The sequence below is a fragment of the Prionailurus bengalensis genome, chromosome C2 (genome assembly GCF_016509475.1).
Source record: "Prionailurus bengalensis isolate Pbe53 chromosome C2, Fcat_Pben_1.1_paternal_pri, whole genome shotgun sequence".
Classification (NCBI taxonomy): Eukaryota; Metazoa; Chordata; class Mammalia; order Carnivora; family Felidae; genus Prionailurus; species Prionailurus bengalensis.
Window position 1 is genome coordinate 81,781,248 of NC_057350.1, and position 22,479 is coordinate 81,803,726.

A 22,479-nucleotide genomic window follows, 5' to 3' on the forward strand; every position below is an offset into this window, starting at 1 on the left:
CTTCTGCCAACCATGTAGGAGAGGTCTTATTTTATCCCCCATACATGCACTCCTAGTCACACATTCCTAATGTGTAATATTTGCTCATTTTAAAAACAAAGGACTTTGTTTTGATTTGTGCTTCTTTTGAAAGAGTCCCTAAAACAGTTAAACAAGTGAATAGCTTGTTTCCCATACAGGAGAAGAGTCTTAGAAAAAAGAAAAACCTACAGGAGCTGCTCCCTGGCTTCCATTCGCACGGAGCTGCCTGCTCAGCATCTCATTCCTCGTATCCCTGCAGGGCTCCAAGGGGGACGGGAGACATGCCTGGACCATGAAACACTTCAAGAAACCCACCTACTGCAACTTCTGCCACATCATGCTGATGGGCGTTCGGAAGCAAGGCCTGTGCTGTGTTTGTGAGTAAACTTCCTTCAAGCCCCTTTCCCCAGGAAGCGTCTTGAGCCATTCCAGGCAGAGTCTAGGTGCTTCTGCCTCCCGGCTTGAGGGACCACCTATATTGTCCAACAGCAGGAAATAAAGCAAGAGCTCTGTGTCCTATTTCCATCTTACCCAAGTCAAATGAACAAATAATGTACTGTTAGTGGAGTCCTGTCATGGGCCACTGAGCCCTAGAAAAAAATCATTAATGTTCACGCACAATTTTAAAACATCTCATAGTGATTTTAATTGGGTTTTGCTAGTGAATGTTTATTTTGCTGAAGCTAGGGGGTGGTCATTAGTAAACAGCATAAGACTGTATTGTGTAAATGCATGGAACTTACGACTCTCCTTCGGTTTGTCTTTATAATCCATTTAGTAAAGTCAGGAGAGGAGAAAAAAACAAAGGCGAAAAAAGAGGGGAGGGGACTGGAGAGAAGAAGTGGAGAAAGATGGAGGGGAAGGAGGGAGAAGGGGTGATGGAGGAAGGAGAAGGGAGACAGGGAGTAGGGGAGCAGAGGGAGAGGGGAAGAGGCTACAGTACAAAGGCTTTTTGGGGCCAGGGCCTGTGGGTGCAGCCACCTTACCATACAGGTAGCGAACACTCCTCCTGGACCCACAAGAGCCTGGTGAGCTGCCGCTTGGGTGCTGTTCGGGCCACCAAACTGTTTCATCTAAACATGCACACATGAACTAGGCAGCAAGTGACCCAGCCACAAAAGTCACCTTAGCAAAGCAGGGCCCTGTGCCAACTGAGAGCCAGCATCAGTGGGCTAGTGGAGGGGCCCCCAGGCCTTCCAGCTCTGACACTCTTCTTACAGAAGAACCCCATCTTATTCCTGGTGGGTTCGAGGCCTCTGGGCCTCTACGGTTTGCATAGTAGTAAAGAGTAGTAACAACCACAATAATAATGTGTGGAATAGCTATTCTGACCAAGACACGTAGTGCTTTACACACCTTATCTCAGTTAATGCTGTAAAAGCCTTGCAAAGAGAAAGGCAGTTTTGTCCCCCAAACCCTGAATTTCAGACACGTGTTGAAAGTTACCCAAGATTATGTGTGTGGTTATCAATGGCAGAGCCAGAGTTCAGGCCCAGGCCTGCCTAACTCCAAATCTCCAAAATTAGAACACCCCAGCCTTTCTCTTTCCTCTCCAGCACCCCCAACATACATGGCATTGGCATACTGAGAAGGTGGACTCCTCATGTTCTCCTTAGCGGAAAATGCCTTTCTGAGAATGTTTTCTTGCTGTGTTCACTCTCTGCAGTGGAAAGCAGTGTGTTGGAATAGAGGGTATAGAAACACGTCTGGGAGAGAAACGTGGACTCTCTTCTCAATAAGCAACTGGAGACTATTCCAGATTTCCATGAGGAAGGCCAACTCCATATGTCCCCTGCCTCTGACTGGCCACTCAGAGGGAGGCATGGGCCTGGGCTGGAGTGGAGGTGGGCAGATGGCTAGACGTCCCTAAAGTGGACACTCACAAGCACTTTCCTTTTTGTTTTTTTGTTTTCAGATTGTAAATACACTGTCCACGAACGCTGTGTGTCCAAAAACATTCCTGGATGTGTCAAAACATACTCAAAAACCAAAAAGGGCGGTGAGGTTAGTGATACCCGTTGTTCTACTGCATGCTGCATCCTGGCCAACACGTCCATCACCACAGATTCCTGAGCAGGAAGCTTTATCAAGTCCCTTCTCTGACTCAAGGACCACCCTTACATCATCCCATTCGTCCATCAATCCATCAGCATCTCCACAGTGCCCACCATGTTCCAAGCACTGTGCTAGGGGGTTCGCAGGTTACAAGATGGTCCCCAGCCTGTTCCAGAACTGTGGAGGCTAGTGGGAGAGGGACAGACATGTAAGCAAAGTACAAAGAAGTGAGCTATATGATAACGGTAGGTCCATATGGGACATACAGTGGAGGCACCAAGGAGGAGGTCAGGGGAGTTTCCACAAAGGAAGTGGCATTTGAGTTGTGTCTTGAGCCCACATCAGGAGGACTTCACAAGGCATCAAGGAGTTCAAGGCACCCTAGGCAGAAGAAGCCTCGAGTGCAAGGCATGGAGACATGGCATATTCCAGACCCTGTAGTCAGTTTGGTGGGACTGGGACAGAGGATGCTTGTAGGGACGTGGTAGGAGATGGGCTCTGAAAGTGGTAGGTCCAGCCTGGGCAAGTTCTTATGAGGCCAACCGAGGAGTTGGAAAGGGGTCTCTTACACAATGAAGGGGCCACTGAAGAGCTTTAAGCACATGAAGAAATGATTGGGTTTGCGAATTAGGTTAATTGCTCTGACCATGGTGCAAGAGAGACATCAGAGGAGGGAAAAGAGCTCCTCCAACAGTTCAGGCAAGAGGCAGTGCCTCGCTGAGGGCCTGACAGGGTGTGGGGGGCACTCCGTACTCACTACACTCAGTACATTCGCAGTCGCACCGTGGTGGCTGTCTCTACTGAGTATCCCCTGGTTATGCCGATTATTGGATATTTTGACTGTCTCCCTGGCTAAGGTAGAGGAGATGAAGGGAGAGTTTGAGACATAATTTTGGGGTACCACCACCAGGACTTGGTGATGGGGATGTAGGGGATGAGAGGGAGAGAAGAAGAGGTCAGAAGTGGCTTCCCAGTTTTGAGCTTGGCCATTGGGTGATGCCATTCACAGAGTGTAGAAATACACTCCCCTTAGTATTAGTAGGGGAAGGGCACTCTAAGTTCCTGTAGAGGAAAGAGACCATTGAACCTGAGTCAGGAGATGATTAGCAGCAGGGAGTGGCATCCAGCCCTCCACAAAAGGACTCAGGAGAGAGAAGGGCACCTCTAGGATACACATGCATGCCCCATGAGACACCGCATGGTCTCTTGTCTACTCCATACACCACTCCCTTTTCATGTTCATACCTTTCACCAGGATGCACTGTGTACCTCCTGGGCTCATGCCCTACGCCTACACTCTGGCCACTTGCCACATACGAAACAGAGGGAGGCCCCTGACGGGCCAGTAGGGCATAGTCACAAACTCCTGAGTCTCCAGGGCAACCCAGATTGCCAACTCTTCTGATCCCAGCAGAGGATGGAGAAGGCAGCGTAGTGATGGGACACAGCCGTGGGCTTGGAGTCAGAAGACCTGGCCGTGAGTCCCTACTTGGCCACTTACCAGCCTTGGAACCTAAGGCCGGTCCCTTAACCTCTCTGAAGCCTCATACGTTTCTCTCCAAAATGGAGGTCATAGGACTCTGAGAGCAAATTCAGTGTGACCAGATAGATGACAAATTGATTAGCAAACTGAGTTCTTTATACCTTCAGGGGTACACAGTGGCAGGTGAGAGGCTATAGAATAAACATGACATAGCTTCTAGAGCAACAATTTTACCAAAAACCTTTTTTGGGGGGGAGGATGTAGTAACTTAATTGATAGGGAATTTAAAACTTTTATTTAGTGCAGGTATGGATGGTATCATGCAGATACGCCATGTGTTTTTAATATTGTTTGTAGTTGGCACTTCAGGCTATGCCCTCACATTCCTCCAGAGGCCACATCTGCTGTTTGGAGTGCCCTCGAGGACAATTTTGAGAAGCTCTGTAGAAATGCTGGACAGAGATAACTGAGGGCTTAGGCTCCCAGAATCTGGTGTCATAGGCCACTGTGGCTCCACTTACATCCACACACAAACACGTATTTTCCCCACCTGCTTCCCACGTTCCTGGGTTGCCCTAGTGGCATTTCCTGGTCAGCGTGCAGGTACAGCCAGCTGTCCAGGAAACAGATGTGCAAGCCGCTGGCTGCTGAACCACACTAATTTCTTTGGACTTTTCTCTAACTTCCTTCTAGAGTGCTTCTCAACCTTAGCTGCACATTATTCATAATCATTCAGGGTGCTTTAAAATAAACTGATGAATCCAGTCTTCAGAGACTCTGATTGATTTGGTCTGGAGTGAGGGCGGGTAAGTAGGACTTCTAGAAACTCCCAGGTGGTTCTAATGAGCTGAGAGCCACTGGCTTATAGAAGACTGGAGGGGGGAGGGAGTCTTATCCTTCACTGAACACCTCCAAAGGGCCAGAATTGTGCCAGAGAGGCTCTTCCAAGTGTGCTATCTTTTTAAATGCTCCCAGCAAACCCAGAGGTGGGCTTATCATGCCAAATTCTACAGATGAGGGTCCTGAGACTCAGAGAGGTGCAGGAACTGGCCCAAGGTCACCTGGCTGCAAAGTGGAAGATCGGTGACTCCAACCAGTTCTGTCTGCAGCCCAAGCCCTTTCACGAGTCCCTGCATCACACTGCCTTCCAGAAGAGGGCGCGCACAAGCACATCACACTTGCAGACCATTCTGCAAGACAGACAGATGGACTGCCAGACAGGATGCTGCTCAGAGGCTAGCCTACCAGGGTGAATGAGCTATTCAAAGTGCAGGCCAAGTGCTTTTTGTCTACTTTGATTAGGATGATGGTGGTTAGGCAGGGAGGGACCACGTCAGTGCACTTCAGCAGAGCAGCCCCATATCCACTAAGTGCATCCACTGAAGGGAAAGCAACCCCTCCGCCCTGTCCCCACTCCTCCCAGACCCTTCTCCTCAGGCTCAGGGCCCAGGGATGTGGCTCTGCAGCCTTCCCTGGTATCCTTCCCTTCCCTCCTGCAGGTGATGCAGCACGCGTGGGTGGAAGGGAACTCTTCTGTCAAGTGTGACCGGTGCCACAAAAGTATCAAGTGCTACCAGAGCGTCACCGCGCGGCACTGCGTGTGGTGCCGGATGACGGTGGGTTGGTGAGCAGGGTGGCCCTGTTTCTTTCCAGTGTGTTTTTGCTCAAGCCGCGGCCAGGGAGCAGTGGGCATCCCGCCAGAGGGCATGAGCAGAGCTAGGGGAGCAAGACTGGGGGGCCCAGAGCCCCCGTTCAATGCTCTAACAGTGCCTCCAGTGAATCACCAAGCTTCCCAGAGAGAGGCCAACCACAGAACCAGGGAAGCAAAAGCTGCTTAGGAAGAAGCAGGCAGCTGTGAGCAGCAAGCCAGACCATTAACATTTTCCTCTGGGTATCATCTGGGGCTGGGAGCACAGAGTAGGGGTGGAATGAGACAGCAGAGCCCCTGCTCCTCAATACATCAGAGAATGGCACACTCCTTACAGCAGCCCCACTGCTGGGGCCACGGTCCTGCACCTGCTTCTGCCGGTCACAATTGTCCGCAAACTTCTGGACACCTGGAGCTGCCCAAGCTGCCTGACCTGTCTGCCAAAGCAAACTCTGTGCCATGTCTTGTCCCCTTGACCAGGTATCAGCCTCAAAAAGGATGTGCCTCCAAACCAGACTGCAGATCTCTTACAATACACAGGTTGAATCTTGGGTTTTACTTCCAGGCTCCTGGGAGTTTGTTCAGTAAGATCTCCTTCCTTACAGAGTCTCAGAGCCTGGGGAGCAAATGTCCAAGGGGGGTTCTGAAATCCACACAGTGGTGCCCTGCTGAAGGGTCACAGGCCTGCCCATGACCATTTCACTCCAGCAGTTGTGGATAACACTTGGTCTTCTTTCTCTGCCTGTAGCCAGCTTGGCACCCCTGGCCACACACACACACACACACACACACACACACACACACACACCCCTATACTGCCAAAGCCAGCAGTGCATAAGGATTTGGGGGAGTGTTGCATAACTGCCTCCCCAGCAAACCTCTGAACCCTCACCCTTGACATTTCCTTGATCACTTTCATTCACTCTCATCTTCATTGTCCCCTCTAGTTTCACCGCAAATGTGAATTATCAACGTTGTGTGATGGTGGGGAACTGAGAGACCATATTTTGCTGCCCACTTCAATATGCCCTGTCACCCGGGTAAGTGTTGCTGCCCCAGCAGGTTTCTCTGGGTTCACATTTCAGATGTAGGTGGCATTCAGGCGGGTCGCATCCCTCCGAGGGCTTCCTTGCAACTCCTAGGGTTTGTGTTTTCACTACAAGTTTGAAAGGTCATTGCCACACTCATCAGATTGTGAGAGAAAACTCCTCTGACTGGTTCCAAGCAACTTGGCCACCTAGAATGCTCTGAAATGGCCCATCAAGGGAAGCACATGCATTCTAAGCACCTTTCCAGCAGAGCACAGTTACAGGACTTTCTGCCACCACCTGCACATGGCGAGGCCTCCTGGGTCCCCCTGTCAGCCTGTCTCTTATGTCTAAACATGGAAATTCCTCTGCCTTGAGGATTCCTACTTGGGGGGCCCAACCCTGTTTGGAGATGAAAGCAGGAAAATTCAAGTCCATTTATCTCCATCTGAAACTTTGTCTCTTATGTTGAAGACTCCTCTTTCCAAACCAAATCCCAAAAACCGTAACTGTCCCCTTCTGTCTTGAAGATGTTGCCGAGGCTCACCGATCCCTCATATTTCATCCTTGACTTGACTTGCTACTCCTTTTTCATTAAAAGGCTGAAGGAAAAACACCACTTTGGAAAACCAGTTGGCAGTATCTTGTAGGTTGGAAATACACAAACTCTGTGACCCAACATGTCCTCCTGTGTATCTGCCTGAGAAATGTGCGCATTTAGGGGCACCTAGGTGGCTCAGTCGGTTAAGCGTCCAACTCTTGATTTTGGCTCAGGTCATGATCTCATGGTCATGAGATCAAGCCCCTGGTCAGGCTCGGTGCTGGTTGTGGAGCCTGCCCGGGATTCTCTCTCCCTCTTCTGCCCTTCCTCCACCCAATTGCACCACTTGCTCGAAGAAAGGGAGGGAGGAAGAACGGAAGATGAGCATTTATTCCACCAAAAGACCTGCACAAGAATGTTCATATTGGTTTTGTTCGTAACAGTCAAAAACTAGAAACCATCTAAATGACTGCTGACAGAGGGGTTTGAGGCATATCGGTGTAATGGAATACTGCATTGCAGTGGGGAAGAGCTCTGCTGAGGTGCAAAAACATGGATAATCTCAAAGATACAATGCTGAACAAAAGAGGCTAGACTCAAAAAAAGACACTCCCTAGGATTTCATTTATGAAATTTAAAAGGCAGGAGTGATGCCTGAAGAGGCAGTAGTTCTCAAGGCATGTAAGGATGCAGAAATTCATCAAGCCGGAGATTTAGATTGGAACATTTTACTATATCATACGAAATAAACCTCCATAAAATAAATAATAAACACTGAAGAAAACAAAAAAAACCAGGATATACAAAACTAAGCAAAACAACTTACTTCGGTATCACATCAGTTAGATAGTGCTGAGCAGAGAAGCCAGATCTAAGACCTTGCTTCCCAGAGCTCAAGCGTCTAAATCAACAAAGCAGATTTCTGCCAATTTCAGCGTTTCTTCTCCCTAGGTCTGTTCCAGTGTTTTGAAGTTAAAGTCAGAACAAACGATGATAGAGGCCTGGGGAGTCTTAGAGAATCCCGTAGGGAAGCATTTCTTTTTTTTCGATCCAAAGCCCTGTTTTGAAAAACTCCTCCCTACTCTATACTGGTTTTGTATTCTCTCTTTATATTAACTATTTGTTTTTCTTCTGATCACTTTTTTTTTTATATTTGACTTTTTTTTTTCAAAATGTGTTTGTCTTTCCTCTCATCACAGGACAGGCAAGGTGGGAAGTCTGATGGCAGCGTGTCAGCCAAGGGTGAACTTGTGATGCAGGTACCTCCACAAGCCTCAAGTCCCATCTCTCATTCTGAGTGGGTTCAAGGCTGTTGGGGAGATGGGGGAGGACAGGGTTTGCATTCTAGAGAAATATATCTCAACATTTTCTTTCTCATCTGATCTATTACATCACACAGGAGGACACTTTATTTCCAGCTTCTGTAAATATCTTTGAGTACCATACTGTTGGCAAGTGGTGAAAAGGGGAGGTTGGTTGATCCTACTGCTGGTCAAATAAATTTTATCACCCTTTTAGGAAAAAGTTATATAAAACTTCAATATGCACACCTCAATACTAACAGCAATGTGGACCAAGAAATATACAGTGGGTTTTCCAAGACTTTCAAGCTGTGTCTAGAATGTGATCTGCCAAGACAAAGTTAACCAGATTCAGAAGATCTTCTTTATCCTTGAAAAGGGAGGGGCGTAGCAATCCCTGCACTGCCCACCTCCTAAAGATGCTCTAAGATTAAATGAGAACATGCAGATTCATGTGTCTTGAAAATTAAAAGATAAACAATAATGATGGAGAAACTTTAATAAATGGGAGAGCTGTAGATGCCTAGAAAGGCAGCTGGAGTGCACGCACACGCGCGCGCGCACACACACACACACACACACACACACACACACAATGCAGGTGAGCCAGTTGTTTACAGCTGGCGTCCATCTTGTTACCCTGCATCTGCTTTGATTGGGAATGCCCATGCTGTACAAGTTGTTAAGTATTTTGAATATCATCCCCGGAGGTAAAGAATTACTCCTCAGGCTCCAAGATGCTTCTGGGTATCATACAGTCACCTGGGCAGATGATAAGATTCTTAAAAATCCTAAGAATGCTACTGTCCATTTGAAACAACATGGTGCTGTGTTTGCTGAAATTTTAGCTTGAGATCTGGAAAAGTAGATATCACACATTGAATATGGAATATGGCTACATCTCCATATCAGTCTGTCCTTCAGCTGAATCCACAAACGTTTATTAAGTACCCATTCCCATATCTGATGTCATGGGGAGCTTGGTGGGAGGGTTATACACACACACACCCTGCTCCTGAGACATTTCAAATCCAGTTGATATTTTGAGACATTTATCTAAGAAAACATGAAACAAAACCCATGTGAATGGGCAACAAGAGAAGCCCAGATGATACTACATACTTCAAGTGCAATGGTTTCAGTTGCAATGATCGAGGAAAGCTTCATAGAGGAAGTAGCTCTTGAATTGGGCCCCGAGAATGAAAAGTTCTTTTTAAGAAGGAAGTGGGCTCTTCGGGACACCAAGGAGGAGGAGAAACCAGAGTGAGCAGCCCCACAGAGTGGGAAGTCAGGAGATACACTCACTGGAGGATAAAAGCCAGGCTTGGCTGGGACACAGCTGAGGGTTATAGGGGGCAACGGTAGATTGGGGCTATGCTGAAATGTCTTGGATGCCGGGTTGGGAAATTTGGATTATATCCTCTGGGAAACAAGGTGTCATTAAAGGTTTCCGAGCAGGAGTGGCATGACTGATGCCCCAGGAAGGAAACCACGTATGGGACTTACCTGAGATGGGAAAGGTCTGGGCTGGGTGGGTACCATGGCAGCTGCCAGAGATAAAAGGACAGCCAGGGAAATAATTGGCAGGGCAGGGTCTTCCCTAGATGACTAGATTAATGGTAATAGTATGTTTAAGAGAAACAGTGAGCCAGGAGAGAGGACTAGTTCTGTGGGGAAGGAAGATAGGTCAGGTTCCGGCATGTGAGTTTGCAGTGATGGTGAGACATTTGGTTGAAGGTACCCATTGGACAGTAGGAAATGTAGAACTAGGGCTCAAGAGGAAAACTGGGGCTGGAAATGTGGATTTGGAAGGTGCTGGTGGAAATGATGGTTAACTTCATGAGTGTTATTTGATTGACAATAGGACCAGAGGACCACAACTTCTAAAATTATATTCAGTTGTATCCATCACAAAATATAATCTTGTGCTTGTAGGGCGCCTGGCTGGCTCAGTCAGTGAAGTGTGCGACTCTTGATCTCAGGGTTGTGATTTCAAGCCCCACATTAGGCATAGAGCCTACTTAAAAAATAAATGAAAAACTATATATCATCTTGTGTTTATAGCCACAATACCATATCATCGTTCAATGATCTGAAGTTACAGTGCCATTGCCACATCTCTGATCCCAGCCTCCAACTCTTGTCGCCATTAACACTACTCAAGGCTACTCGAGTCAAAGACACTTAACTGCTTCACCCCTCGGAAAACTCAGCCAGTGGACAAAGACCTACCTCCCAACTACCTCTCCTCCATGCTGGAAGTGCTTCCCATCCACCTTTCCTGGAAGCCATCTTAGCGTCAACTCTCCTCTCATTCATCCTGCTGGCTGAAAAAGAGCTAATTTCTTTTTCTTTTACCTTTTAAGTATAAGATCATCCCCACCCCGGGTACCCACCCCCTGCTGGTCTTGGTGAACCCCAAGAGTGGAGGGAGACAAGGAGAAAGGTATGTTCTCTTCTTTTTCAAAATGGAGAGGCTGAGACCACCTCACTCAGGGTTTTTCTTCCCCTCAACAGGGTGGACTGCAGAGACCGCCAGATCTGGGTTTCAGTCCCAGCCCTACCACTTACCACTTTATGACCTGGTTCAACCGACTGCTTAACATCCCTGTGCCTTGGTTCCCTCCTCTGTAACTGGAGATAATAATTTCTCCTGTCACTTGTGAGGATTAAAGTAGACATATGCTTGGCCGAGGGCCCATCACAGCCATTCCCATGGGTCCCAGGGTCGGACCAAGTTCTGAGACGCCTGTTTCCTTCTCAGCCTCCCAGGTCCTTTCTTGATTTAAGAGGTGTGGCGGGACTCCCTTGACTGGGACCTCCTGGCCTGTCCATCTCCTGAGAAAACAGGGCACCACCTCATCAGTGAAGAAAATGCCCAGTCTCCCGGAAGCACTAAGGGAGTGAGAGGAGAGAGGGAAAAGGGGCGAGGCAGCTCTGCCGCCCTGTCCTGTTCAGCTCAAGATGATGGACAGACCATGCAGTGATCTGGAATCCAGGTTTACAAAAACAATAAGTAGGGTTGAAGCAAGAACTGCGAGAACCTCTACCTAGTCCAAGGAGCAAGGCATCTGCTGAGCTGACCTGATTCGCTGCAGCCTTGACACCCAGCCCAGAGGTGGTCACTGCCCCTGCCCCCAGCCTTTCCCTGCCCAGCCCCACCTCCTGCATGTCCTCCTGATCCGAAGATTTGGGGGAGCTTTCCATAGAGAGCTCCTTGATACCCCTGTGTAGTCCACAAAGAGCAGAATCACACTACCTAGAACATCCAGAATGTTTGGGAGAAGGATAAAGCTTTAAGAAGAATAGAGGTTTTATTCTCGGCAAGAGGTCTGGGGTTGAATGCTACGATCTTGCGTGGTGGGGAGGCCTTGAGCCAAGGCGTGAGAGTGTGGATGATGCTGGCTGGACCTGGGACTTCAGGGTCTGCAGGGCCTGTATGCAGTCTTCTCCCCTCTTGGGTTTAAGTGGACCCAGATTCCCACCACGGGTGGGCTCCAGAGGTGTTTGCCCTACTGTGACTTCTCACAATGACATTCTTCTTCTCTGTTTCTCTTTCTCTCCCTCTTTCTTTTTTTTTCCCATAGAATCCTTCGGAAATTCCACTATCTGCTCAACCCCAAACAAGTTTTCAACCTGGACAATGGGGGGCCCACTCCAGGGTATGGAGAAGCAATCTTCTTATCTCTCCTCCTCCACCCTTCATTTCTGAAGAAGATACCTATCTTTGGTCACCCTTCGTGTCTCTCTCATCTGTGGACTTATCCTTCCTGCCATTTTACCCTTTTCCTCTTCTTTTCCTCCCATCTACTCTTACTTGCTCCTGGAGATACTCAGGAACACCCCTTATGGCTAAGTCTGGGAAGTCGCCTCCTTTTACTCCACCCCGGGAGAAGTTGTTGTTTCTGTAAACGAGAAAAAGGCACATATGCCATTCATTTGATTGACAGAAAGAGCGGGCTGGTGAATTATGTTAACTTATCTGCAAGGCTGTGTTAGCTGGTGTCTTCATACTGAGTCATCAGGGAGGGGGAAAGAGTTTTCCTGTCACTGTCAGCAGCTCAGAAATCCATACTGCTGACTCAGAGTTCTGCTGCAAGTTCTGTTGGGGGAGCATTTTAGGATCAGGGCAATTAGTTATTCAGTGAAATCACTTTTTTCCAGGATTATCCAGTTTAGAGGTTGTTAAGCTGCCCCTGGCCCTTCTCCCGCAATGTGTCTCTTGGCTGTTTCACTGCCCAGCAGAGCGGGAGAGTGATAAGAGGAGGCAGGCAGCCTGAGTGCAGCTCTGGTGGGAGGAGCTGGGCCTAGTGTCAGCACGGATGTGATGGCTGCGGTCCCTGTAATCAGAGGCCCCTCCGGCCTGGGGCTGGAAAGCACCCAGACAGGGCTTCTTCCCAGACAGAGCTGGTGCGCTAGAGACATCTGCTGGCCAGCCCGAGCCTGTCTCCATGCCAGGTGCTCAGATCTGTACAGGCCGGGCTGGGCTTCCCAGAAGACAGCTGCTTTGCCCAGCCTCCTAACCTGCGTTTCCACTCACAGTGGGTGGGGGCGGGGAGGGACTATAAAAAGGGACTGTGTCCCTGTCTTCAGTTGTTTGCCACAAAGCTGTTATTTATATGGCTGTGATGGGGCAATACCCAGTTAAAAGAGGGAAAGTAACATGAATGCGAGTGCAGCACGTCAGCCATGACTTACCTGCAAAACTAATTGCAAAACAGGGCCCACCTATGCTGCCCTGGGTGCCATCATAGTCACTGCGATTGCAGTTACTGACCTGGGACTGAAGGGCAGCCTGCAAGTACCTTTACCAGCCCCCTCTCTTTTAGGGCATTGTGATGCTTGAATGCAGTACTCTAGCTTCGCCTCATCCACCCTAAATTGCTTTTGCCCCTCATGACAAACCCGGTGGCTACTTCCAGGGCTGCTGTGCCCTGAGTGTCTTTGCTGGGTCAGTGGGTCACCAGGCAGGCTGTTTAACTGCAAGGAGCCTCCGTCCAGAATTCGCTTCCTAAAGGAGAGCAGAGTTCTGCAAGGGATGGGGAGGGGAGGAAATGTTGATTCGCCCACAGACGCATCAGTGACTCAGAAAGCCAGGGGTCTTTTCAGACCGCCAGGCCGGGCAAAAGGGGAACCTCTGAGCTTCAGTTCCCGAGTCCCACCCCGGTGTGTTCACAGGTGGCACTTGTTCTAAAGCAAAAGTTTTGTGCCTTTTTGTGCCAGAAACCCATCTGGCAGTTTGATGAAGCCAATGGACCTCTTCTCCGAATCCTTGTTAGGGTATAAAATGAAACGTAGAGGATTGCCAGGGACACTAATGCTACTGAAAAGACAGTCATCAAAATTATTAAAAACACAAGTATGTGACATGGGAACATATGTGATCTACTAACACATTTTTGGCAAGATCCAGAGACCGGTCTAATAACTATTATTAATTAAAAGCAGAGATGAGCATAAGTGATAGGAGGGGGCAGCTGCCACAACTGTGATAAAACATTAAAATACCTGTGGTTTTGACTTTCTAACAAAGTCGCAGGTAGTGTTAATACCTCTGTGATTTGTGGCCCACTTTCATAATTGAAGGAGAGGCTAAATCTCAGGGCTTAGGAAAGGTAAGAGTGTAACATCTTCTCCTCCATGTGCGTGGCACTCTGGTTTCTATCTACAGACCTCTGGGCCCCAGGTAAAGAGCCCTGCTCTAGGGGCGCCCGGGTGGCTCAGTCGGTTAAGCGTCCAACTTTGGCTCAGGTCATGATCTCATGGTTTGTGAGTGCAAGCCCCATATCGGGCTCTGCTGACAGCACAGGGCCTGCTTTGGATCCTCTGGTTCCTTCTCTCTCTGCCCCTCCCTTGCACTTTCCCTCTCTCTCAAAAATAAACTAACATAAAAAAAAAAAGAGCCCTACTCTAAAAGGCGAAGGCCTCGGAGGGATGGTGCTCACTCCCCTTGGGTCTGGGCCCTCAGGACAGTGGGCTGAATATCCACTAGTTCAGGGCACCTGAATTAGAGGACAGTTTGTGAGGACAGAACAGGCAGGAAAGCCAGAGAGGAGTCCAGACGTTGCGGGTCGGTTGTGTTGGTGCCCAAATAAGCAAACTATGGCTGCCTCTGCACAAATAGTAAAGAATTTGTTTGTGTTGAATGTTGAGTCACATTCTCCTTATACAAGGACGGCTCCCCAGGATTCCTGTCTTCTCTAGTGGTACTGCTTCCCTTGTTAAGTTCTGATTTTAGAATGCTAAGTGACCCTTTCAACCCCAAAAGGAATCAGGGCCGTAACGTACTCCCAGGGAACAGGGGAGACCCTGACTCAAGCAGTGTCAAATGTCCACCACAACCTAGTAAATAAGACCGCTTTGGCCTTTTACTTCCCAGGTTGAACTTTTTCCGTGATACTCCAGACTTCCGTGTTTTAGCCTGCGGAGGAGATGGGACAGTTGGCTGGATTCTGGATTGCATTGGTAAGAAGGGGCTGGGAGGGGCTTTAGAGTTTATTTATTGTAGGCATGTTTAAAGTCAGAGGAAGGTAATACACAGGAAAGAGAAATGGAGCCATGTCCGGTTCATCCTTGTTTCCACTCTTGGGCCATTGCTTGACTACAGTGCTTGGCCATTGTATCTACCTTGGGTGAAAAAAAGAAATGGAAGGACAGGTACAGATTAACTGTTTAGTTTCAGGTCTTGCCTCATAAACATGGCTGGGGTTTGGACGGTGGTAGGACAGGCCAAATTGGGGAGCTGGTAGGGGGAGTGGGAGGGCAGGACTAGGTCTCCAAGCAGACCCGGGTTAGTGGATAAAGGCCAGAGAATTAAGCATAGGTGGGTAGCCTGGCCAAATCACCTTGAGCTGAGCACGTGCAGCCTGAGTCCAGAAAGCACGTCTAGAAAGTGCAGATCAGTACAAGCAAAGAAAGGTCACGCTGGGCTGTGCCCAATACGCTTAGATTAGAAGGGCAGTGGGGAGGGCCCAGGCTGGGAATCAGGAGGCCTGGGTTTCAGTCCAGCTCTGCCTGGATCTGTGGGTCTGTGGACATCTCATCCTCTGCAGATGATGGGGGCTAACTCTGGAATTGTCTGTCACTCCTTCCACAAATACTGCCTATGCACCTCCATGTACCATGCTCTGTCCAGGCTCTGGAGATGCAACAGTGAACAAACAGATGAAAATCCCACCCTTGCGGAGCTTCCTTTCTAGATGGAGGAGACAGGCAATAAACAAACAAACAAACAAAAACCAAAACACAAGAGAAACATACAGCATGCGGAAGGTGATAAAAACACAGCAGGGATGGGGCAAGGAGCCCAGCGGGGTAAGGTTGGGGGTGGTCTACGATCTAAGACTGAGTGTTTGGGGAAGACATCACATAGCAGATGATGTTTGCATGGAAACCTGGAGGAGAGGTGAGCCATGCAGATACTTGAGGAAATAGTCTGTGCAGGAGGAACAGCAAATACAAAGGCCCTGAGGTAGGAGCAAAGCCAGGCTGCTGAAGGCAGCAGGACTGCAGAGCGTGCTTGGAACGGAGCGTGTGAGGGAAGAATGGCAGAGGATGAAGCTGGGATAGCACAGGGCCAGGTCACTAGGACATGTAGGGCAGTAAACAGAATATGGCTTTCATACCAGAAATGTCCCAAGATGCTGGGCAGTTTCGAGCAAAAGTACACAGCGGGTCGTGAGAAAAGGGCAGAAGCAGGGAGACCTGCAGGAGGCACCTGCAGTAAGAAGTGACCAAGGCTTGGACAACAGGAGACACAGAGGAAGTTGTGAGGAGTGGTCGGCTGGCTTCTGGATAGCTTTGGAAGATGGAGCCATCAGGATGAGAGGAAGAGAGGAGTCAGGGATGGGCATGGGTAGACCCTGACTGGGGCAGGGAAGGCTGTGCCTCTGGGGGTCGTAAGCAGACCACCAGGAAGGGTGGGACCACACCCGGCTCCCCACAGGCACTTCAGTTACCATGGACACAACCCTGCCAAACAGGCACCCACGCTCTCCTGTCACCTCCGGCTCTGGAGTTGTTTGTGGGAGTGGGGAGGCATCCTCCCTTCCTCTGGGAGCCGAGGAAGGAAAAGCTGATCAGCAAAGGGTGGATGGCCACAGTCCTGGGAGCCGCTCACACGGTTCCCTCTCCATCACGAAGGAGAACGTAGGCTTTGGTGACTTTATAAAATTCATCTCACTTCACCGTCTCTTCACCATCTCATCACCGTCTCTTGTAGCTATTCCTATGAGATAGCTATTCCAGAGAACACGGGGGAAAGTCTATGCCCAAAACTGGAAGAAGAAAGGTCATGTAACAGGCTGGCAACCTGAAGAGAAGAAACAGTCATGGAAGGAATAACTGCATGATGCACATTCATTCATTCATTCATTCAGGAATGTTAAATTACTTATTTAGTGCCTTCTGCCACCCTGTGTTGGTCCTCCCATTGATCTGTTTATACTCACTCTATAGCCAGAGTGGGCTTTCCTGAATGTCCGTGGGTTCATGATGTGTGTAAAGCACATCAGTGTCTTCCCAGTACTCTTAGGATAAGGACAAAAACCTTTCAAATGGTCTATAAGGTCCTCGTGCTGCAGCAGCTGCTTACTTCCAGCCTTACTTCCTACCACCATTCTTCTCTCTCTGGACTCCAGCCACCCAGTCCCTCTCTCGGACCCTTGAATATACCAGTCTCCCTTCTACCACAGGGCCTTTGCACAAGTGGTTCCTCCTGTCTGGTATGCTCCCTGGCCATTCCTTGGTCAACTTCTACTTCAGATCTCAGCCAAAGTGTAGCTTCCTCAGAGGATCCAACCTCAGTCACCTTATTATATGATCATACTTTTTCCCTTTCCAGTATGAATGTGAAATTATGCCTCATTTATATGAAGACCTCATTAATATCTGTCTCTCCCTCTCAACTGTAAGCATCATGAGAGCCTGTGTCTTGGCACTTTGACCCACTATTAGAGTCATAGCACCCAACACAGCACCAGTACATAGTAGGCCTTCTGTAATGTATGCAGAGATACTGTGGTGGATGAGATATAGTTCCCCCAGGGAGGATACAGCACATTGAGGCAACAAGTGAGTAGTCAATTACAAGAGTCAATTGGGAAATTGTTCCTGGTGCTGAAGAAACACTCTGGAGAGGCACCTAGCCCAGACTAGGGCAAGCAGGGAGGGTCCCCCAGAGGCAGCACCTAAGCAACAGAGAGCTTATGACTTAAGGCACTGAAGATACTTAAGCATGGTTGACAGGTCAAGCAGGAGGAGGCTAGAGTGGAAGGCAGACCCCAGTACCATGTTGGAGATGATGGGAGTAGCCACGACAGAGGGAAAGCAGAGAGCAGGGGACTGCAGTGCTCAGGCTCCAGCTCAGGGACAGCCTGCCTTGAAGGTGTGGAGAGCCACTGGGGGAACTGAGGCTGAGAAGGCAGAGAGGAGGCAGTTGCTTCAAGACCAGGAGGAAGGAATCACGTCGGGGAGCTCAGGCATCGCCATAGGAATAGCTAGAAGAGACGGTGGACAGATCTATTAAGGAAAGAGCATGTGGAAACTGAGCAGGGTGAGGAAGAGGGAAAAACCTAGGATGACATCTGGGTTTCTAGCCTCAAAGCATGAAGATGGGGACCACAGAAGGAGCAGACATAAGGAAACAAGGGCCTTCCAAGTAAAAGGCACAGCTTGTACAAAGGCAGGGAAGCATAAATGCAGACCCTGTGTTCTGAGAACCATGGCAGAGTCCATCACTTTGCTCTGTCCCCCAACTTACACCTCCTGGTGATGATCTCAGCCCCAGGTCTTGCCTGAGCTCTGCCATTTCCGGCATAAGTCAGAGAACCCCGGGGGACCTATGAACTCCCCTTTTGCTGGGACAGCCCTAGCATTAGCCTTACTTGCTGATTCCTGTATCACCCCTCCCCCCACCCACACTCCTCAATCAGCGTTACTCACATCCCCAGGCCCCAAAGCGTGCTGCAGTTTATGTCAGTGGCGCCCCCTGGAGCCCAGTGGGTGCCCGTGCCTGCTCCAGCTTTCTCAGGGTGGCCAACGTGTTGCTGTAGACCCGCAGCCAGATTAGACCACACGTGTTCTGCTGTGTTTTCTCTGATGTTTCAGTCTGATGCTCCCTCACAACCAGCATGGGAGATAAGGTTAGGAATTGTGTATTTGCAAGTCTGGGGTAGGGGTGGGCGGAAGTGACAAACTGGTACCTGGGTGCCAAATGACACCTTGAGGTTTTGTTTGTCAGACGCAATATTATTTTTAAACTTTGAACCTGCGTGACTTTACCTGAGGCAGCTTCAGTTTTCCAAAAGGCCCCACTATTCCCTGATTTCTCAGACTCAGCTGTTCTACTGCCCACGCACCTGCCTAGCCCCTGAAGCAAGGAGGGGACTGGGCTTGGGAGCACAGAGATCTGGATTTGGATCCTGACTCTGGACTTACTTTCCCCCTCTGAACCTCAGCTTCTTCATCTATGAGGAGAATAATAATACCTTGCAGAGTTGGTCTGAGGGATAAATGGAGAAAGTGTTCGTTATGATTACGGAACTACTGTTTTCAAGGTGTATGCTGTCACCCCAAAGGACAGAATTTGGATGAAATGAGGATAAGCAGGTGCAAGTTACACGGAGACCGTCAGCTCAATATGAAAGAATCCTTAGTAGTGGTTCACACGCTGCAGGTGGAAGAGACAGCTTTAGGAGGTAGTGTGTTCTCTCTCCATCATGGAGCTATTCAAGCAAAGAATGCTATGGAAGGGTTGAGGCATAAGATCAAGGACAGATAACCCAAAGTTTCAGTAATCCAGTGGCATATAATTTTCTCTTCCTCTGCATGGGCTGCAGATAAGGCCAACTTTGCAAAGCATCCACCGGTGGCTGTCCTGCCTCTTGGAACAGGAAATGACCTGGCCCGCTGTCTCCGCTGGGGAGGAGGTGAGTGTGCATGCAGGTGGCACTACCCTGGGGACAAGCACTCCAATTTCAAGGGATGCTCTGCAGAGCTAGGCTCAACTTCCCTTTTAATAATTACATTCCACAGTGTCATATCTACTCCATGACCATTCCCTTGCCTTCCGCATCCTGCCGAGGTCTGCATTTACCCCTCAATATGTCTACTATCTCCCTGAAACTATCAGCGAAGAGCCTGCCTACCCTGGCAGGACATACTTGGCTTTAGGGTAGTGTCATCTATCTCCCCCCACAGTACTTGCTTGAGTAGGGGCACACTTAGGCATTTTCTGAATGAAATTCCCTCCTCTGCAAATTATTGCTATTCTTCTGAACTAGGATTCAGAATGCAAACTGAAAAGCTACATTGCCAGCTACCAGGGGCATCCAGATCATCGTAGGCTCCACGTCCATTGGCGCTCCTTTTGAAATCCCGCTGTGGGGGATCTCAAACTAGTGACCAGCTTATGGGACAAGAGGCAAGAGCTACAGAGAACTCTGTAAACTGCAACAGAACCCATGGATCTGGGAATGCTCCAGAGAACAGAGGAGGCCAGGGCAGCACATGGAAGGGACCAAGCAGTCTGGCAGGCAGAACTGGGGTGGGATTCCAGATGGCTGATGCGTTCAGAGAGAATTCAAGGCCAGGCCAGGCAGCGGTCAGTGTTCGGAGCTGGGTATATGCCTGGTGGCAGGGGTAGATCAAGCAGGAGCCAGCCCAAAAGGAAGTCGGCAGGAACTGATGTCTTCAGCCACACATTGAGGCTAGGGAAGAGCCCTCTGTTCCAGGGGAGGAAGCAGAATATAGCCCCATGCTCTGTGCATCTAGGCAGCATAGCTCAGCACAAATTTCATGCAGTAAGCACAGCCCTGTGCTCCCAGAGAGCCCCCAGGCCCTTAACTACATGGTGACTACCATTGCTATCTTGTGAGGCATCCCTAGGGAGCTGACCAAACTAGCAACGTGGAAATACTCTTCAAGGTTGCCCTGAAGGTAAGCAGGAACACGGAAGTGTTATCTGAAAGAAAAGACTGACTCTCCCACTAACCTCTCATGACTTACAATTCTCTTTCTATACGACTTTTCTGTTGCATAAAAATTATCATAAATATAGAGGCTTAAAACAGCCATTTGTCAGCTCATGGTCCTGTCAGTCAGAAGGCCTGTGACAGCGTGACTGGGTTCTCTGCTCAGGGCCTCCCAGCCTGAAATGAGGGTGTTGGACAGGCTGTGCTCTTCTCTGGAATTTCTGGACAGAGAGTTTGCTAAGCTCATTCAGGTTGTTGGCAGAATTGAGTCTTTTGGCTGTAGGACTGAAGTCCCTATTTCCTTGCTGGTTGTTAGCTGGGACCACTATCACATCCCTGAGGCTTCCTTTTTCCTTGACAGATGAATTGCTCCATTTTCAAAGCCATCATCGGAGAATTCTCCCTTGAGAATCCCTCTCAAGCTTTGAATCTATTTCTTAAGGAACAGCCCAGTCCTTTCTAAGGACTCAGCTGATTAGGTCAGGTCCACTCAGGTAATCTCCCTTGCTTAAAGTCAACTGTGCCATATAAGATCCCTAGTCATGGCAGTGACTGTCCTATCTTATTTATAAGTCCTGGGAGTTTTGCAGGGTATATACCTAGGGGCTGGGGTAGGCAGGGATAGTGGGGTCCATCTTAAAACTCTATCATACTGTCCATCTGCAACATAACAAAGTCCTGGAATGAACCCTTTGTTGTCCTGTGTTCTCCCACCCAGCCCAATAATTCTCTAGGGTTTCTTTTAACTACATAAGCCTGCCCAACTTTGGCCAGCTCCCACCACTACCCTGACTACTTTGGCTTCCAAATCTCCCATTTTCTTTCTATGCCCTATTGTTCTGTCCTTTTCCATGGCTCAGGGAACATAACTCTCTCTGGCCCCCAGACACACTGGTTGGCGGAGGAGGGTCTCCTGATCACAGATGCCCACAGGGTTCCCTGCCCTGACAGCTGCCTGTACATCAACAACAACTTAGCCTTTTTGCTCTGGAGACAAATGTAATGCCATGCTCCACAGGTTATGAAGGGGGCAGCTTGACAAAAATCCTGAAGGACATCGAGCAGAGCCCCTTGGTGATGCTAGACCGCTGGCATCTGGAAGTCAGCCCCAGAGAAGAGGTGGAGAATGGGGACCAGGTCCCGTACAACATCATGAACAACTATTTCTCCATTGGTGTGGTGAGTTGGTCAAGGATTGCCTTTCTGCATGGAAGAGAAATGTTTGGGTGGGCAGAAAGGTTCTGGTCTTCTGTTGTCCCCCTCTGAGTCTCTGCTCTTTACCTCTGTCAGCTGCCCCCAGTCTTAACTTGGGTCCAAGCATCCTTGCATCTGGCCTAGGCATGGACACCTTGAAGGTCCCAAACCCTAGGTTATGGAGAAAATTCTTTCCCCTATAATTTTAACTAACAAAATAAGAAATTTTTTGAAAAACAAACTTACCCTTAGGATGATTTGAAACAGTTTTAAAAAAGCAACACCAGGAAATAACCAAGGGGCAAGGTCAGGAGAAGACTCTCATGCAAGCTTCCAGAATTGAGAATTCTGATCCTCCAAGGAGAACCATGTGGTCCCAAGCTGGCTTGGCTGGCTTAGCTGTCAGAATTCCTTCTCTTCTGTTCTCTCGCCTGGGCTCAACTGAATTCCTACACTCCAGGTGCTCATGAACCTCTGGGGGTGTCTCCTCCCAGCTGACCTCTCAGCTGAGCTCCATGCTCCTCCTTGGTGCTTCCACAGCCTTTTGCATTCACCCCATCAGTGCAGTCTCTGCACTAAGTTGAAGGGATTGGTTTACTGTGCCCTAACACACACCCCCAACACATACACACACAACCAACACACAGACACCCCCCACACACACCCAATACACACACATACACACACTGCCCTAACACCCCCAACACACAGACACCCCCCACAAACACACACCCACACACACACCCAATACACACACACACTGCCCTAACACACACTCCCAACACAAACACACCCCAACATAATACACCCAACACACCCCCCTAACACACACCCCAACCCCCCCCACACACCCAACACACATATACGCAATATACCCCACTAACACACACGCCCAACACATACACCTAGTATACTCCCAACACACATCCCCAACACACACACACACACACAACACACACACACAACACACACACAACACACATACACCCAACATACTCCCTAAGACACACCTGCAAGGTACATACACACACACACCATACATACACACACATAGCACACATACACCCAACACACACCCCTAACACACCCCAACACACATACACACCCCCCAACACACCCAACACACATACTCCCAGCATACACCCCTAACACACACTCCCGATACACTTACACCAAACACACTCCTCTAACACATACCCCCAAAACACACACACACAACACACATATACCTAACAC

The 22,479-nt window shown here is 49.1% G+C and overlaps 1 protein-coding gene across 12 annotated transcripts in view; it reads left to right on the forward strand.

Annotated features, from left to right (window-relative positions):
* The window catches only part of DGKG (diacylglycerol kinase gamma), a 216,364-nt gene that overhangs the window by 88,794 nt on the left and 105,091 nt on the right, over positions 1–22,479 (forward strand). For 7 of the 12 annotated variants that reach the window (XR_006299407.1, XR_006299401.1, XR_006299402.1 and 4 more), the window contains 10 exons: positions 281–398; positions 1,937–2,025; positions 5,059–5,175; positions 6,155–6,247; positions 7,976–8,035; positions 10,444–10,523; positions 11,665–11,739; positions 14,457–14,542; positions 18,916–19,005; positions 21,068–21,228. Coding sequence is in view for 1 of the 12 variants with exons in the window: in XM_043594661.1 (XP_043450596.1) it covers positions 281–398; positions 1,937–2,025; positions 5,059–5,175; positions 6,155–6,247; positions 7,976–8,035; positions 10,444–10,523; positions 11,665–11,739; positions 14,457–14,542; positions 18,916–19,005; positions 21,068–21,228 (969 nt within the window). In the remaining 11 variants the exon portion in view is untranslated. The remainder of the gene's footprint in view (positions 1–280; positions 399–1,936; positions 2,026–5,058; positions 5,176–6,154; positions 6,248–7,975; positions 8,036–10,443; positions 10,524–11,664; positions 11,740–14,456; positions 14,543–18,915; positions 19,006–21,067; positions 21,229–22,479) is intronic. The other 5 variants (XR_006299410.1, XR_006299405.1, XR_006299411.1 and 2 more) reach the window with 3 other exon arrangements.